The 16,142-nt window shown below is 42.4% G+C and overlaps 1 protein-coding gene across 1 annotated transcript in view; it reads right to left on the bottom strand.

Annotated features, from left to right (window-relative positions):
- Positions 1 to 1,569: 1,569 nt before the first annotated feature.
- Positions 1,570 to 16,142, bottom strand: part of ATP2B4 (ATPase plasma membrane Ca2+ transporting 4) — a 76,811-nt gene continuing 62,238 nt past the window's right edge. The window contains exons 19-21 of the mRNA XM_007941164.1: positions 10,591 to 10,767; positions 7,036 to 7,143; positions 1,570 to 1,881 (exon numbers count right to left, since the gene is read on the bottom strand). Coding sequence (XP_007939355.1) covers positions 1,570 to 1,881; positions 7,036 to 7,143; positions 10,591 to 10,767 — 597 coding nt within the window. The remainder of the gene's footprint in view (positions 1,882 to 7,035; positions 7,144 to 10,590; positions 10,768 to 16,142) is intronic.

Here is a 16,142-nt window from a genome sequence, read left to right as displayed (position 1 = left end):
GCTTCTATAAATGTGGCTCCACCTTGTCCCATTAAGGAACACTTAAAATCTCCTAGCAAAGACCTCAACTCCTGAGAGGCAGGTGGGAAGGGGGTGCTTCAGGCAGTGTTCAGGGGAAAAGGCACAGGGCTTTACTGCGTAGCAGTTGCAGTGCATTGCTGGAGAGGGCTTGACTGGGATATGCGAGATAAAGGGGAAGAAAGGACGAAGGGGTGCTTTTCAGCATGGGCCTTTTGCGCCTTCAACTCAACAAAATGTCACTGGAGCCTCTCATGCTGGGTACATAGTTTCAGAATCAAACTATTTGAGAAAGGCTAGGACCTTCTCAGAGACTGGACAAGCTATGGGACACAGCAAAGAGCAGAATAGGAAAACAAGAGCATGTAAAAGCCAGTACCCAGGCACCTAAGCTCAAGGTTTCTGGTCCCTGCAGGAAGGTTTTCTCAGATCCTGCTAGAATGGCCCTCTGGCCCCTTCCAAGAAAGGCTTCTTAATACTCATTCATCCAACAATCAGAGCCTGCCCTGGAAGAGCTTTGGCAGATGGCTTTGCAAGCAGCAGTGGTCACGCCCAAAAAGGACCTACAAAAATCTATTTTCATAATCTGTCTTGCCCAAGATTTGCCAGCTCTTGATCCTCAATATTCAAGTCCAGTTAGGAGGCAAGTTCATACCCAATTCATTCTTTTATCACCACTCTAGAATAAGAAAAGCTCAGGCCTAGCGTAAAAACTACATACTACCCATGGTCAAGGCTTCTCTCTCTGGCACTTAAAAGCCACACATATCTGACCAAATGGCAGTTCAGAAGTAGAAGGCAACCTGGCAACAACAGGGAAATTTTCTTACCAGCTCAAGAGCTGAAAGGACCCTTTCAGCAAAGGACCTGCCTGCATTTAGAACTAAACCAAGGGGTCCATTGGGCCAGAGAGGAGATTGGTCAGTTTATTCAATTCACCATGGTCTCTCTACTTCTAAATCATCATACATATATATACACACACACAGAGTGGAGGGAAGGAAGACAAGGGTGACAAAAAACCTTAGGAAGGTGTGACCCGAAGGACAGAAAGAGCTAGGGGGCTTTAGGTATAAATTTGCAAAATGGGAAAGAATTGTTTAAAAATCAACCACTCTACAGGTTGATTCTATACATTACAGTCAACACATTTCATTTAAAGATATCTGTCTCTCTCTGAATGCTCAAATTAGCTTATTAAGCTCCAAAAGTCAGGAATTGGCAACATATGTACAAACACTGGGGGAGAATTTGGGCTGGAGTGATGCCAAGGGGACTGTCATCATTTCTTCAAAAATAAAAACTGATAGACCCGAGGAGTTGATTCTACAATTACCTGCCTGGGGTTTGATTGGGTCCTGCTACACACCCCAACTCAAGTTCACATAGAAATCTTTTGTCTGTCTCTGCTCTTGCCTCTTCATGGTCAGGTAGGGTTCACGCATGCTTGGGAGCAGCTGACAGCAGTTTTCAGTCCCATCATTACCTTATAGACAGGATAAATGAAAAAGGAAATAGAGAAAGCAGGGGCAGAAGTCAGAGAATGAAAGTTCAAACTGATGTCTCTAGGCTGTGCAGAGGGCTGTCTGAGTGGGCGGCAACGATCTGCACTTGGTTGCAATCCACCGCATTGTTGTTCTTGTTGGCATATGGAGTGACCTCGTCATCATTCGAGAACATCTTCGTCCCAGACTTAAAAACGTTTTCAGGATTTTCCTCTTCTTCATCCAGGACTGGTGTTCGTGGCCCCTCCTCATCTATGGCGAATTCAGGGTGGGTCATGAAGTTGTGGATGGAGTTTTGGTTTGCAGTTTTCATAATGTTTTCGTGGAGGGAACTATGGAACGCTTTGACCACTTTGATCTACATTGAGGAAGGAAAAGGAGGATGAGAAAATAGGGAGGTGAGAATTGGCCACCAGAACCAGGAACTGATGGTTTAAGGAGAGAAACAAAACTCAGACCACAAAACACTACTGCTCAACAACCCAAACCAAACATGTAAGAGGAGATCATGGAGCTCTAGAAACATCACATGACTCAAATTTCAAGCATTGGGAGGGTAGGGTGGAGTGAGTGATGGCAAACTGGGATGTTTCAAATGCTGCATTAAAAAAAAAAAAAAAGTAGAAAACACAAAGCCAAGTTAGCATTCCCAAACAATTCACTCTTAAAATAAAACAGAAAACAAAAAGATTCATTAGTTCTTTTGGGTGGAGGGCAAGGAAGTTGGAACTAGGTGCAACATAATGGCCAAATGTAAAAGATGATTCAGACATGTGGGTTTCTGTGTTGAGGCCAAACATTTTATGAACGTAGAATGAGAAAACTACACATTGACATTTAGTTATCTGTTGAAAACCCTCAAAAAGCTGTACATTATACACTTTGGGTGACAAGTGACCATGAACACCGTGCAGCAAGGCAGACAAACAATCTTCATTGTGTCAGTGGCATGCAGGAAATGAAAAGTCTTATACGCTGTGATTTAATAATCCGCTTTCAGTCAGGAGACAAGCATAGATTTCTGCCCCACAACCTTCTCCATGTCCCTCCCCCCAAGAAAAACAAAACTCCATTCCTTCAGTCCTTCTCCTGGAAGATGTAGATGAAATACAGGCATTGAAAGACATCTTCCTCCTGACCACTGAGAGAAGACCTGGCCCTCACAACCCACATGCATGTTCATGTCTCTGAGACACAGCAACTGTGCCCAGTCATGCAGCTTTCTCCAGCTGCTTCCAAATTGTGAAAGGAGGAGCATGATCTTATGTGGAGAAGGGAGAGGATGGGACCAGGAGAGAAACCACCTAATCCAGGAGGCAGTGCTATAAACGAATGACCTTTTTGAAGTGCTAGGGGAAGAAGTCTGGGGAAAAGAAACAACTTGCAGGTTCACTGGGTAAATGGAAATGCATTGCCCTATGAGTGTGAAAGTCTTTGTTCTACTGCACAAAAAGGAAGGGGTTCAATCGTTCACAATCAAGAGGAAGCCACTAACAATAACTGATTGCTGTGAACAGCCTTTGCCTTATTCACAGACACCAGCTCTTTTTGCCAGCTTCACTTTTTCTGAACTGTGAGGCTTAGAACCTGGGTAGTAGAATTGAGGAGGAGAAAAATTGGAGTAAGGATCCCTGAGAGGCTGCAGAGAGAGGCCAGGGGAAAAGGACAGTATAGTTGGAAGGTGGTCGATCTTATTCTTGTCCAAAAATTCTTCCCTCAGAAAAGAAATGGGAGTAATGCAGGAGAAATGGTTGAGGTGGTTGTGGTAGTGGGGAGAATAGGAAGGAATGATGAATGTAGAGTAGGGCACCTCTTTCATTCCTCTGCTATTTAAGCAAAAAATATGTTCCTGAAGAAGATGCAAGAATGTGGAAAGAACAGAGCACCAGAGGCAGGCATACGAATTGGTTGGACTGCCTGTCCCAATACCTCCTACTTCTACATAGAACCATCAAAAATACGCAAAGATGGCTCACCATCAGTAGTGTTGGTCTCTCTTCTCTGGAGAAGATTGTGTTTCTGCTGGCTAAGGCTTTCCCTACCTTGCCTTACTCCACAACAGACTTGCAGGCCCACCCAAGAAGAATCAAGGAACCTGGACCCGCATTCACCGCTGAACAGAAAGTGCGGACCTGCTTCTCCATCTTTCTATGGTTCCCATTGACTGGCCAATGTTTGAATTTTACTGGTCATGTTCCCTTTGTTCCAGATGCAGATCAGATGGAATGAAGGCCCATCTGGTCTTCAGGAGGTCCCAAGTTTTAACTGATCTATATGAAATCTTAAAGCAAGGGAACTTGGATTAAATGAATCCAAACCTGATGCCTTCTCCCTTGGCCCTGATATACAGATACACTGGCCAAGGGACTGGTTCAAAGCTACCCCACAATCTGTAGCCCATACTTGTCACTTGCTCTTGAGATCTCAAAGCTTCTAATGAGTGCCACAGCAAAGCAGGTACCTTTATACCATCAGTCCATCATCTTCATTGCCAGTGATTTTCAAATTTCTTGCTTCTATGTGTTTTTTTTTTTTTTCAAAAGCAATTGAATCTTTAAACAATTATATGTGGAGTACAATGTAGAAAACAGATTTTTTTTTAAACACTGGGGTTGGAGTGAGGATCTGGAGCCCTGTTTCCTGGCTTTTCCTCTCACCTGTTGGGTGACCAATAACACTGTTACAAGTAAACAATAAGGGAGATAAAAGTGAATTGGGGATGAATAGATAAGAAAACCTTCTTCTTTGGGGGAACAAGGAACAGTCATCCAGCTAGACTGCAGGACTTCTGGAATCTAAAGGGAAACCAGCCACCTGTAAGGGAAGCTCAAATGAAGAGGAGTCAGAGAGCTAGGGAGAACCACCTGACCTGGGGAGGTGGAGAGAAGGGTGAGGAGGTAGAGGGCATGAAGCAGCCTAAGAATTCTCCTCAACTCCAGCACTGGCCTCAGGGAACATGGTACATAACACATGCTGATGAATAATCACACAGATGTATCACCACTGATCCACTCCAAATATCTTCCATTCCTGGTACAATGCCTGGTGCCTGGTGTACAATGCTTGGTGCCTGGTGCCTGAGCAGTGTGTGTGGGGCAAGGCAAGGCTAGTGAAGCAGGTGCTGTGAAAGCTTCAGGAACGTTCCACTCAGCCAACCAACCCTTCCTTCCCTGGTCATCTTCTCTCAAAACCTCTATGTGGAAGGGCGCAAGGGAAACGTCTCTTCTATGTCTCCCATCTTATAGACAGAAATGGCTGACTGAAGGGCAACTCTTTTTTATGACTCAGGAGCCCCACACAGGCTGGTACCTAGATTAGGCATGAGTGCTAAGGGCCATTCACTGTCACTCAATGAATGGGCAGCTGAAGACTTTCCTCAGATGGTATTCTGCTGTGCTATGCTCTCTTTTCAGAAACCAGGAAAGGAAAAGAGATTGGACTTCCCTCTGTAGGAAGAGGGAAGTCCTAGAGATCTAGCTACTGAAGGCTAGACAAATAATTGAATTCATTTGAGGATTTAGAATGGGAAATGGGTTCTTAAAATGCATATAAATAAACAGATGGCTACAATTTCTAGTACTTCTAAGTAAGAAAGCACAGCTGGAGAAAGAGCAGCTGTTTGTCTTTCCTGTCTAATCTAAACTCTGAGGGTTTGGAGCCTACCTCTACTAGTTCCTCTAAAATAACCCAACGGGTTCTGTCTTCTGCTTAGTTATCAAGTATCTGACACTAACCCTTTGCACCAGAGAGGGATGATTACAAAGGACAGAAGCTAGTTAGCAGGGGATAGCAAAACTAAGAAGAAAAAAAAAAAAAGTAAGAGAGGAATATGGAAGGACTAGAGCTAGAACTTCTTGGATATTTATAGGGTAGACTTACCTAATCCTTTCTTGCCTACCTTTGACCCTTTTTTAAAAAACAGTATCTATCTATAATGCCTAAGGCATTTGATTACTAACCAGAAGGTTGGCAGTTCAAACCCATCAGCCACTCCATGGAAGGAAGACTGGGCAATCTACTTCCATAAAGATCTACTGTCTTGGAAACCCAAAGAAGGGAGCTATGAGTCAGAATCGACTCGATGACAGTGAGTTTAGTTTTTAGTTGACTACAAAGAAAATAAATCTAAGTCTAGTCAACCTCCACATTCACAAATATGTGACAGACAATGTAACTGCAATTTCTTCCTTCCTCTGTCCTAGGGCTGGGAGTGGGGGAGGAAAGAATAGACAGATACTTAGATATTTGAGGCACACAGATAATCCAATGTATTTAATACAGAGAAACTCCTTTCCCACCAAATACTTGAATAGTATTATCAACAATGAGCTGACTGCATTCTCTCTATTCTCTGGCTCATTTGGGTGAAGGTGAAATGACCAGGAATAGGAAGCATAACCATTAGCAAGAATCCAATCTACCAACAGGAACACCAGATCTTAGGTGGAGAGTTGACAGCATCCCAATTCATAGGTATAACAAGAGAAAGAGCTTCCTAGGGTTTTATATGGAAAATACGATATGGAGGGCTGACTACTGGTGAAGTAGTTAAACAAACTGGAAAGAAGTGAGGGGGGAGGGGGAAATAAAAGCATCTCTTCAGAAACTCCTAAAAAACATAACCAATGAAGGGAAAAATAAGTAATTTTGACCTTTGTGTGTTTTTTCTTGCCCAGATGTGAATTGATTCTTAAACTAGAGTTTGGTTTAAAGTTCTTAAAAAGTAAAACAACAGGGATGCTTAGCTCTGTATAACTGAACAGAACCACTTTCTTTTCTTCTAATCCAACTACAAATTTTATGCCAATAATTCTAGCTAATAATAAATTTGTGGCCAAAATGACTCTTACCACTGGCCAACTCCAATATTGGTTCAATTATGTCAGGTCTACTAGTTAAAAAACACATTGACACAGCAGTTTCCTTCATAACTATCTTCATAACCCTCAGAAATCATTTTTCCAATGGTTTGGCAAGGAGATCTGAACCTTGCTTACAAGTGCAGAGAGGCCAGGTTTTCATTCAGCCTAATTTCACATCTAGCTTAGGAGCAAGAGTTTAGATTCCTGAGAGGAAGTCCAAGCAGCAGAAGGAGAGGAACAACAACATGTCTCAACAAAGCAACAAACAAACAGACAACAAACACCTCAAGAAAAGGGAGAAACAAGCAATGCAGAGGAACGATCAAAACAGAATTATTATTATCTTTAAAATAGTTAGGTTTAACGGCTTTTCAAAAACTAAAAAAATAAATAAAAGGGCACACAGCCTGGTTTTTAGAGTGGGGTTTTTGTCTTTTCTTTCCTTATATCAGAAGATCAGAGGGAAAAAAAAACCAAAAGGAAAAGATAACCATGGTTGGTTAAAGTGGATGCCACGTGCTCTCTTGTGGTCATTTTAGCAAATCATGCATCATAATAGACTATCACTCACTGCCCAGAGTAGGAGATGAAACAGCAGCAGCTGCAGCAACAGAAGTGGTGGGGGAAGATTTGACTGGTGCAACTGTTACATGGGATGAACTAGGAACAAGTTTTACATCAAGCTGTTGACCCATGGTCTGTCGCTTTAGGACTCCCTTAATAGAGGCTCCCGTCTGGAATGTGTTAACTACGTCGATCTGCAAAGAATCAGAGAGTGAGACAGCTTTGCTCTACAGTCAAAGGGAGGTGAGGAAAGAGGCAGGGAAGGATGTGGAGGGCTGGGGCAGGGGGATGGAAAGAGCTGGGAAAAGGGGGACAGGAGATGGAAAGTCAGAAAGAGATCCTCTCACACACAAAGCAAAGGTGAGAAGAAGGGGGAAAACCGCTAAGTGTATATCACACTTCATTTAAGAAACTGTTAGTCATGGAGTCCAAATACCCAGCCAGCATCCAGTCTTCTCTTCCCTGTTAGCCTATATTTTAGGTGTTAAGTATCTATGAGTATCTAAAATTTAAAGGGATCCTCTCACCCATGACTCCCAACAGAAAGTGACAGCTCAGTCATTGCTTTGACCTGAACTCTTAAAAATAAGACATGCAATTTAAGAAACTAAAGGTAAAGTATATATTACCAAATTTTGAGGCTCAGGAGCCTCCAAATCAACTACACTGACTACCCATCTTTGCAGATTTTCCAGGAAAATAAGTCATGAATTTGAAGAAACAACAGAGGCAGTGTAGTAGCTCACATATAGGCGGCCATGGTAGAAGGGCTCCCGGACCATGAGTTACTGGGTTCATTCTCTGTCTGGGTTCCTTCTCCAAGACACCATTTCTCTGGGCCAAAGTGGACAGAGCCCTGAGAATTCACCTCAGGAACCCAGTGGCCAGGCTCATTACAGATAATGCCACTAGCTGCATAAATGCTTTGAAGGCTCTCAAATGTCTGGCAGAAATACTGATGATATAACTTAACAGTTAGACTGAGGGAGGTGGAGGAAGAGTTGTTGTTAGTGGCGGTGAGCAGCTGGTAGTCCAGCTCTACACACAGTCTCTGATTTCCACTGTCTGACTCTTCAGAAGCAGAGGCAATTAATGCCATTCATTGTCAAATAATCTTGATTTAGGACCTCAATTAAACCTACAATCCTTATCCCTGGCCCCTAAGTAACAAGGGAAAAACCACATGGAACTCCTTTGTCCTTCATGGATCTGGTAGAATAGTCTTAGAGATACCCACATGCCTTCATACCAAGGGCAAATCTACCAGGAGCCTAGGGAAGGTGCTGATTGCATTCATCTTCATTTCCATTGGAGGAAAGAAGTAGGAAAACAGGTACCTTGTTTTTATTTATAAAACTTCCTGAGAAGCCATGAAATGTTTAGAATTTGTTTCTGGATTCAGATCAAACTGTGAGCTAAACCACTGCTCCTTTATCACATTATAGTTTCAGTACCAGGGGACCGAGAACTCTGATTCTGTGGGAGGGAAGAGTTTACAGAAGGGAGGGTTCCAGTTACATAGAAGAAGGGGCTATAGAGACAGTATTTTTCCTCATTGTTTACTAGGGTTACAACATTCCAACCCCCACAATGAAATAGGATCCCAGGTTTACCTTCCCAGGATTCCAGCCTTTACGTTTCCCAAACTTCTACTTTGCAGGGCTTTTAATTCTACAAAAGCTAAAGTGAAAGGGAGAGGGGAAGAACAGCCTAGGACTAGGGAGAGGGGAAATCCCAACAAGGTCTTTGTAATAGCTTAGCAACTGTCCCATCACCAAATGTTGCAATGAGAATGACAAAGAATGACCAGATGGCTGGGAATTTTGTTAGAACCCTGTTGAGGCTGAAAAGTTGATGCCAGGAGAGGACCTTCAGGTACCTAGGATGCAGGCTAGTACAGTTAGCCTCATAGACTCAAGTGTGGTGCACACTGGAATGGCATGGACTTGGTCATCATGGCATCTTTAAGCAGGTTGCCTTTGGTGCCTAAGCTTGGGCTTTAATGCTGTTTTGGCCCAACTGTCTCACACTCCAGCAGGGAAACATAGTACATGTAAAGCTGTGTAGGCAGCTACACCAAACAGAAAAGTAGATAGTTGAGGGAATGGCAATTGGGGGTGGAGGGAAAAGAAGATGATGGATCTCAGGCCCTCAGGAGAGAAGGCAAGTAAGGATCCAGGAGACACTGGAACGAGGGAATCTTGGCTAGGGAAAAAACCACATAGTAGAAGAGGACACAGGTGATCCTGAAGGGAAGAAAAGCAAAGACAGGTTATTTTGAAAAGAGCAGACCTAAAGGAAGGCACTGGGTGCCTTAGAGAAAGGAGCCAAAGGCACTGTGTTCTATGAGCATGTGAGGCCCTTGCTCTTTATGGGCTCAGCAGCCTGGAGTAGGGTGGAGTAGGGCACAGTGGGGGTGGGAACCCTGGATGCCATGAGGTAGCTTGTGCAGATCCATCCTGGGAAGAACTAGAGGGAGGGGAAAGGGGCCCCACTCTTTCCCTACCTAGCCCTTTTCCACTTGTCCATTTGTTGTCCTGTCCATAGGGAGACAAGTTTCTACCAGGTGTATTTGGTTTAGAATAAGAATATTAATTCCACCTACTTTCCCTGTGTACTAAGGAGGTGAGGTTGACTGGAGAACTTTCTAAACGATTTGCAAAGGCCAGTTTTACAGAGTAAAACTTATTTCTGTTATCTCCATCCAGTCAGTGGAGAGAAATAATTTTGCTCTCTGGTGAACATTGTTGAAATCTTCAGACTTAACAGATTCTTGAGATGGAAAATCTCAGTACTGACATAATAAAGGTATGTGGGACAATAGTAGGAAAAATGATAGAATTATCAATGTCTAGACCAGCCTATTCAGCCAGGAGAAGGTAGTTAAAATTGCTGAATGGAAGTGAAAAAAAAAAAAAAAAAAGAAAAGGTGACTTAGGGGTAGAGACAGGGGCCTTAGGAGCACCAGGAAAACTTCCATTCCATTTGAGAAAAAGGGAAAAAGTTTGACAAAATTACAATTATAGCTTCTTCCTTTTCGGAAGTATGGATCCTGCAAAAGATACTTAGGCATTGAAAGACTGGTTGTTTGTACATACTTAACCATCACATTCTCCACTATGGCCTTAAATTTTGAGTGGAGGAGAAATAAGAGGGTTTTTTCTTTTACAAAGATCCCTCCAGAAAACACCAGCATTACCACAACAGCACCATTAAATGTCTGCTGGGGTGCTGGCATTTAGATACTGTCCCATTCCTTCTTTCTGAGGGGTAGGGAAAGACTCTGAATGTTTCCCATTCCAGGATCTGGGGTTAGGTCTTGTGTTTGTAAGAGACCTTATGCAAGAAAAACCACTTGACAGGGGCTGGGAGAGCTGGCTTTGGCGCCAACTCTAAGCTACAGGATTAGGTTAACAGTTAATGATCCATCCTCCAGTTTCCTGGACTATTCTATTCTTAGAAAAGCCTGCTCACATACCTCTGTCCCTGTCTGACCTGAAGCTAGGGAGCTAGGCCTGGCTGTTAGTAATGAGCTTTGGGAAGGAGCTAGATGTTGGCAACCAAGAACTGCTGTCCTCCCACCACCTCCCAAGATGGGGAGGTTGCTTCTCCCAGGGTAAGGACAGGTCATAGCAGGGTACCTGAGTCTGGATACGGTTCAGGCCCCGGAACCAGAGGATCTGGCCTCGGCGTAGTTCCATCTCGGCATGGTCAATCTCATCTAGCCCCTCAGCATCCTTGGTGATTTCCTCTTTGGTGGTGCCATGCCCAGCTTCCTTCAGGAATTTCAGGGATTGAGTAGGTACCGCAGAGATTACCTGAGAATACGTGGTAAGAAAGGGGAGACACCAGATTCAGAGAAGAGCAGTCACTCAATTTACATGGGTCAGGTCCTTGAATAGGCCACTCTTTGCCCTATCACCTTTCCCATTGTGGGGAGCAATGGAGATAAGTCACTAATCCTTCAGGCAACCACTCACCAAATACCTACCAGGGGTCAAGCTCTATGGAAAGTTTTTTGCTTTTGTGGACACTCAAAAAAACTCACTGCTGTCAAGTTAATTTGACTCACAGTGACTGCTCCTTGGGTTTCCAAGGCGGTATCTCTACAGAAGTAGATTGCCCAATCTTCCTTCCAATGGACAAAGTCTAGCAATCAATCAGCCATCTGCCTAGTTATAGTTCTTCTCCTTCTGTCTCAGTTCTGCCTTTCCATGTGTACTTAAAGGGAATCAGAACCAGGTGCATGAGGTATAGTAGGAATAGGTAGAGACCAGGACCAGGGGAAAACAAGTATGGGGAGAGGATACATTATATTTGTATAGTCAAGGGGTAGAGAAAGATGTTGGAAAAGAATGATCCTTCTCTTAGTTACCACATGTAAAGTAACTTTATGCTATAAAACTATAGTGAACGGATACTAAAAAATTTTCCTGGGGTTGGGGTGAGGAAGTAGGTGGAACAGGCCATGGAAGATGAGACACGAGTATTATCAGAAGACAAGGAACAGTAGGTTGGGCTTTCAATTCAAAGTAAATCACTTGGTGAGCTTAGGACCTGTCAAACAGCTCTCCTTTACAAACAAGATAAAGATTAGATGAGGCTTAGATGGGAAAGAGGGACTGTTTGTGGGGTCCAATATAGAGCTCAGAGTTTTGAAATGAGAAGTGTCAAAATTCTGCTTTTGGATGTGAGATAAATGAAGGCTATTATTTGGCATCATGATCACATGTGAGACTAGCTCCAAATGGTGGCTTCAACTAGTAAGTGAAAATATCAAGCTTCACCCAAGTTTAAAACTACTTAGGGAGCAAACAGAGCAGGGTGGAGGGAATCAGGTTAGAAGTTGGGATGGGGTTTCTTAGGGGAGACCTCTAGGAGGTATGGGGGAAACAACTAGTAGACCTATGGGGGAAGGGCCGCAGCCCCAGGGAGGGCTCTTTCGGATGAGTTAGTGCAAAACCTCCATTATCCAGATAGATGGGCACCCAGAAAGATCAGCAGAGACCTGGGGTCTGTAAAGCATTAGTACAGCCTAGGGCAGAGTGGAGGATGAGTGGGACTTACCAAGCAGTATTAGGGAAGGAATAAAACTGTTATTAAACTTGGTGATATTATAATATTATTTATAGCTAACATTTACTCATAATGTGAGTGCTTACAAGATACTTTAACAAATCATGAATAGCACTGTGAAGAATGGGAATTCCAGAACATTTAATTGTGCTCATGAGGAGCTTATACATAGACCAAGAGGCAGTCTTTAGAACAGAACAAGGGGATATTGCATGGTTTAAAGTCAGAAAAGGTATGCATCAGTGTTGTGTCATTTCACCACACTTATTCAATCTGTATGCTGAGCAAATAATCTGAGAAGCTGGACTGTATGAAGAAGAATGTGGCATCAGGATTGGAGGAAGACTCATTAACAGCCTGCAATATGCAGATGACACAACTTTGCTTGCTGAAAGTGAAGAGGACTTGAAGCACTTACTGATGAAGATCAAAGACTGCAGTCTTCAGTTTGTATTACCCTGCCCCCAGGTACTTTTTGGGTTGGCAGAAACTCCTACTAGAACTAGGAGCCTTGCTTCCAGCTACCTTTTAGGCTGGCAGGAACTTTTTCTGGGTCCAGGCATGCTGTCCCCCGACATTTTCTGGGCCAGCGGGAACTCTGCCTAGGATCAGGCATCCCATCCCTACTTGCTTTCTGGGTAGGCAGGAACTAGCTCCAGGACCACCCTGCTCCCAGCCACCTTTGGGTAATTAGGAACTTTTTCTGGGACCAGGCATCTTTTATCCAGCCATCTTTTGGGACAGCAGGAACTTTTCCTGGGAATAGGGGCCTATGCCCAGCCACCTTTTGGGATAACAGGAACTTTTTCCAGGTCTACCAGCTTTGCACCTAGATACCTTCTGGGCCAGTAGGAACTGCTTCTGGGACCAGGTGTCCTGCTCTTGGCTGTCTTTTGGGCCAACAGGAACTTCTTCTGGGACCAGGAGCCCTGCCTCCAGCTGCCTTGTGGACTGGCAGGAACTCCTTCCAAAACAAGGTGCCCTGCACTCTGGCACCTGTCTGGCCAGCAGGAACACCACTCAGGTGCCCTGCCCCCCACTTTTTTCCTTTCAAAAAAATTATTCCTTTTTTTTCCTCCCTCCTTCCTTCCTTCTTTTCTTTCTCTTTCCTGGTTATTTTTCCCCTTTCCTTGTTTCCTTTTTTCTTTCTTTTTACTTTTCTCATCCCTTATTTTCCTTTTTGCATTTTTCTTATTTCTTTATTATTCTTTCTTTTCTTTCTCCTCCCTCCCCAAATTTTCTTTTCATTTTATCTTCCCTTTGTCCTTTTCTTGCTTTCTTTTCCTTTATTTTTAAATTTTTGTGGTGGTTGTTGTTTGTATATTTTTGTTCTCTTGTTTTTATTTTTATTTTTTTGCTGCATCCGACAGGAGACAGCAACTGTGCCCACATGACCTAACCACATCCACACCTCCTGCTGTCCTACCCACTAAGCAAGGGCCACCACTTGCTTTTGCACCAACTGACCAACAACAGACAGCAGCCAATGCCAGCCCAACTTGCCCATAACTGCTCTACATGAATAGTGAACAGATAACTGTGCACACATTTTCATCCTCCATCATATCTGCCAGGAGATGGGTGATGAGTGCTTAAGTGCTGCCAAACTAGCAAACAGAGTAGCACACCAACATGACTTGCTCAGATAGATCAAGACAAATTAAAGCCAAATAAATAAATAAATATAGATAGATAGATAGATAGATAGATATAATAAAACCCTGGGCCAATCACACCAACATATAATCACCAATTAAATACAAATACAATGACATCAAAATGTCCTGGGGACAACTGACGACCCCAGTTAACACAAAGAAGCAAGATAAAGTAGTACAAAACAAGGGACCAAAATACAGAGACAGAAAGCCTCCCTGAGGAAGAAATAGCATTGGAACTACTTGGTAAGGAATTCAAAAGAACTGTATTTAGGTACCTTCAGTAGATTGAGAGGCAGATAAAAAAAATACTGACAAAATTAAGGAAAACACAGACAAAACTCTAGAAGAATTCAGGAAAATGATATAAGTACAAACTGACAAAACATATGAAAATTTGGAAACTATATAAAAACAGCATGTAGAAATCCAGAAGATTAAGATTTCAGAAATAGATAAACATTGAAAAGGCAGAAGAGTAGAATTGAATCAATGGAAGCTAGAATTAGTGAGATTGAAGACAAATTTCTCAATACTAGTTTGTTAAGGGAACAATCAGAGAAAAAGAACAATAACAACAAAATGAAGAAAGCCTAAGATTTATGTGGGATACCATCAAGAGGAATAACTTACATGTGATCAGAATTTCAGAACCAAACCAAATCAAACTCCCTGCTGTTGAATCAGTTCCAACTCATAGCAACCCCTCTTTGGGTTTCTCAGGAGGTATCACTACAAAACTAGATTGCCAAACCTTCCTTCCAAGAAGTGGCTGGTGGGTTTGAACTGCCAGCCTTCTGGTTAGCAGTCAAATGCCTTAGGCACTATGCCACCAGAACTCCTAATTTTGGAACAGGAAGAGATAAATAAAATCATGGAGAAAACTTTTGAAGATTTGTTGGAAGAAAATTTCCTTAATATTATGAAAGATGAGAAGATATTCATTCAAGAAGTTCAATGAACCCTAAACAGGATAGGCTCCATAAGAACATCATCAAGACCTACGATAATCAAACTTTCCAAAACCAAAGACAAAGAAAATTAAAACCAAACCAAATTCACTGCTATCGAGTCAATTCTGACTCAGAGTGACCCCCATTGGGTTTACAAGGTGGTAAATCTTTATGGAAATAGATTGCCCCATCTTCCTTCTACGGAGCAGCTGGTGAGTTTGAATTGCCAAACTTCTGGTTAGCAAGCAAATGCCTTAGGCACTGTGTTACCAGAAAGAATCCTGAAAACAGCTGGAGAAAAAGGAAAAGTTACCTACAAAGGGCAACCAATAAGACTAAGTTCTCATTTCTTGGCAGAAACTATGCAGGCGAGAAAGACAATGGGATGGCATATATAAATCTCTGAAAGGAAAAAAAAAAAAAACCTGCCAGCCAAGAATTATATAACCAGCAAAATTGTTCCTCAAACATGATGGCAAAATTAGGTCATTTCCAGATAAATAGAAATAAAGGGAATTTGTAAAAACCAGACGACCCTTACAAGAGATGCTAAAGGGGGTCCTTCAGACAGAGAACCAACAGCAGATAACAACCTATGATTAACAGACATGATGACATAACCCAGAAATCAATCCAGATATAGAACTATCCGAAGTAAAATAAACTTACAAGACTGAAAATAGGAAACCAGAAGCATCAATTTGTGAATGAGGACAACTACAAAGCAAAAAGGGGATAAATACTGTAGTTACAGAACTTCCAGATAGAGAGGAAGTCAAGATGATTTTGAGATAAAATGCAATATTTTAAACTTAGGAAGAAAATAATAAATAAGGTAACCTCAAAGAAAATTAATAAACTTCATCAAAATAAAAAAGAGGAAAGTCATATAAATATTCAGCAAATACTAAAACAATGAAGGAAATGATATGCACATATGTATTTGTATGTGCTGTAAGAATGTCCATATATATAATAGAGAAAACAAGGGCCAAAGTTATGATAACTTCTTAGCCACGGCCAACCACCCTGAGGGACTGTGTAGTTGGACCTGTGGGCTTGGGACCATGGTTACAGGGGACATCAAGCTCAATTGCCATAACATACCATACAAAAACATTGTTCTACATCCTGCTTTGGTGAGTAGAGACTAGGGTCTTAAAAGTTTACAAGTGCCATGTAGATGCAACAATCGGTTTCTCCTCATTCAAAGTAAAGAAGAATGAAGGAAACCAAAGATACATGAAAACAATTAGTCCAAGGTAATAGTGGATCATGCAAACCTTAGCCTATATGACCATGAGACCAGAAGAACTACATGGTGCCCAGCTATCACTGTCAACTACTTAGAAAGGGATCAGTGCAGAAGATCCTAGATAGAGTGGGAGAACAATGTGGAACAAAATTCAAAATCATAAAAAGACCAGGTTTACTGGTTTGATAGAGCCTGGTGAGACCCCAAAGACCATGGTCCCTAGTTACCCTTCAGGTCTGGAACTGAACTTA

The sequence above is a fragment of the Orycteropus afer genome, unplaced genomic scaffold (genome assembly GCF_000298275.1).
Source record: "Orycteropus afer afer isolate SDZICR_OR568_19922 unplaced genomic scaffold, OryAfe1.0 scaffold00075, whole genome shotgun sequence".
In the NCBI taxonomy this organism is placed as follows: Eukaryota; Metazoa; Chordata; class Mammalia; order Tubulidentata; family Orycteropodidae; genus Orycteropus; species Orycteropus afer.
This window is presented reverse-complemented; position numbering and strand designations above follow the sequence as displayed.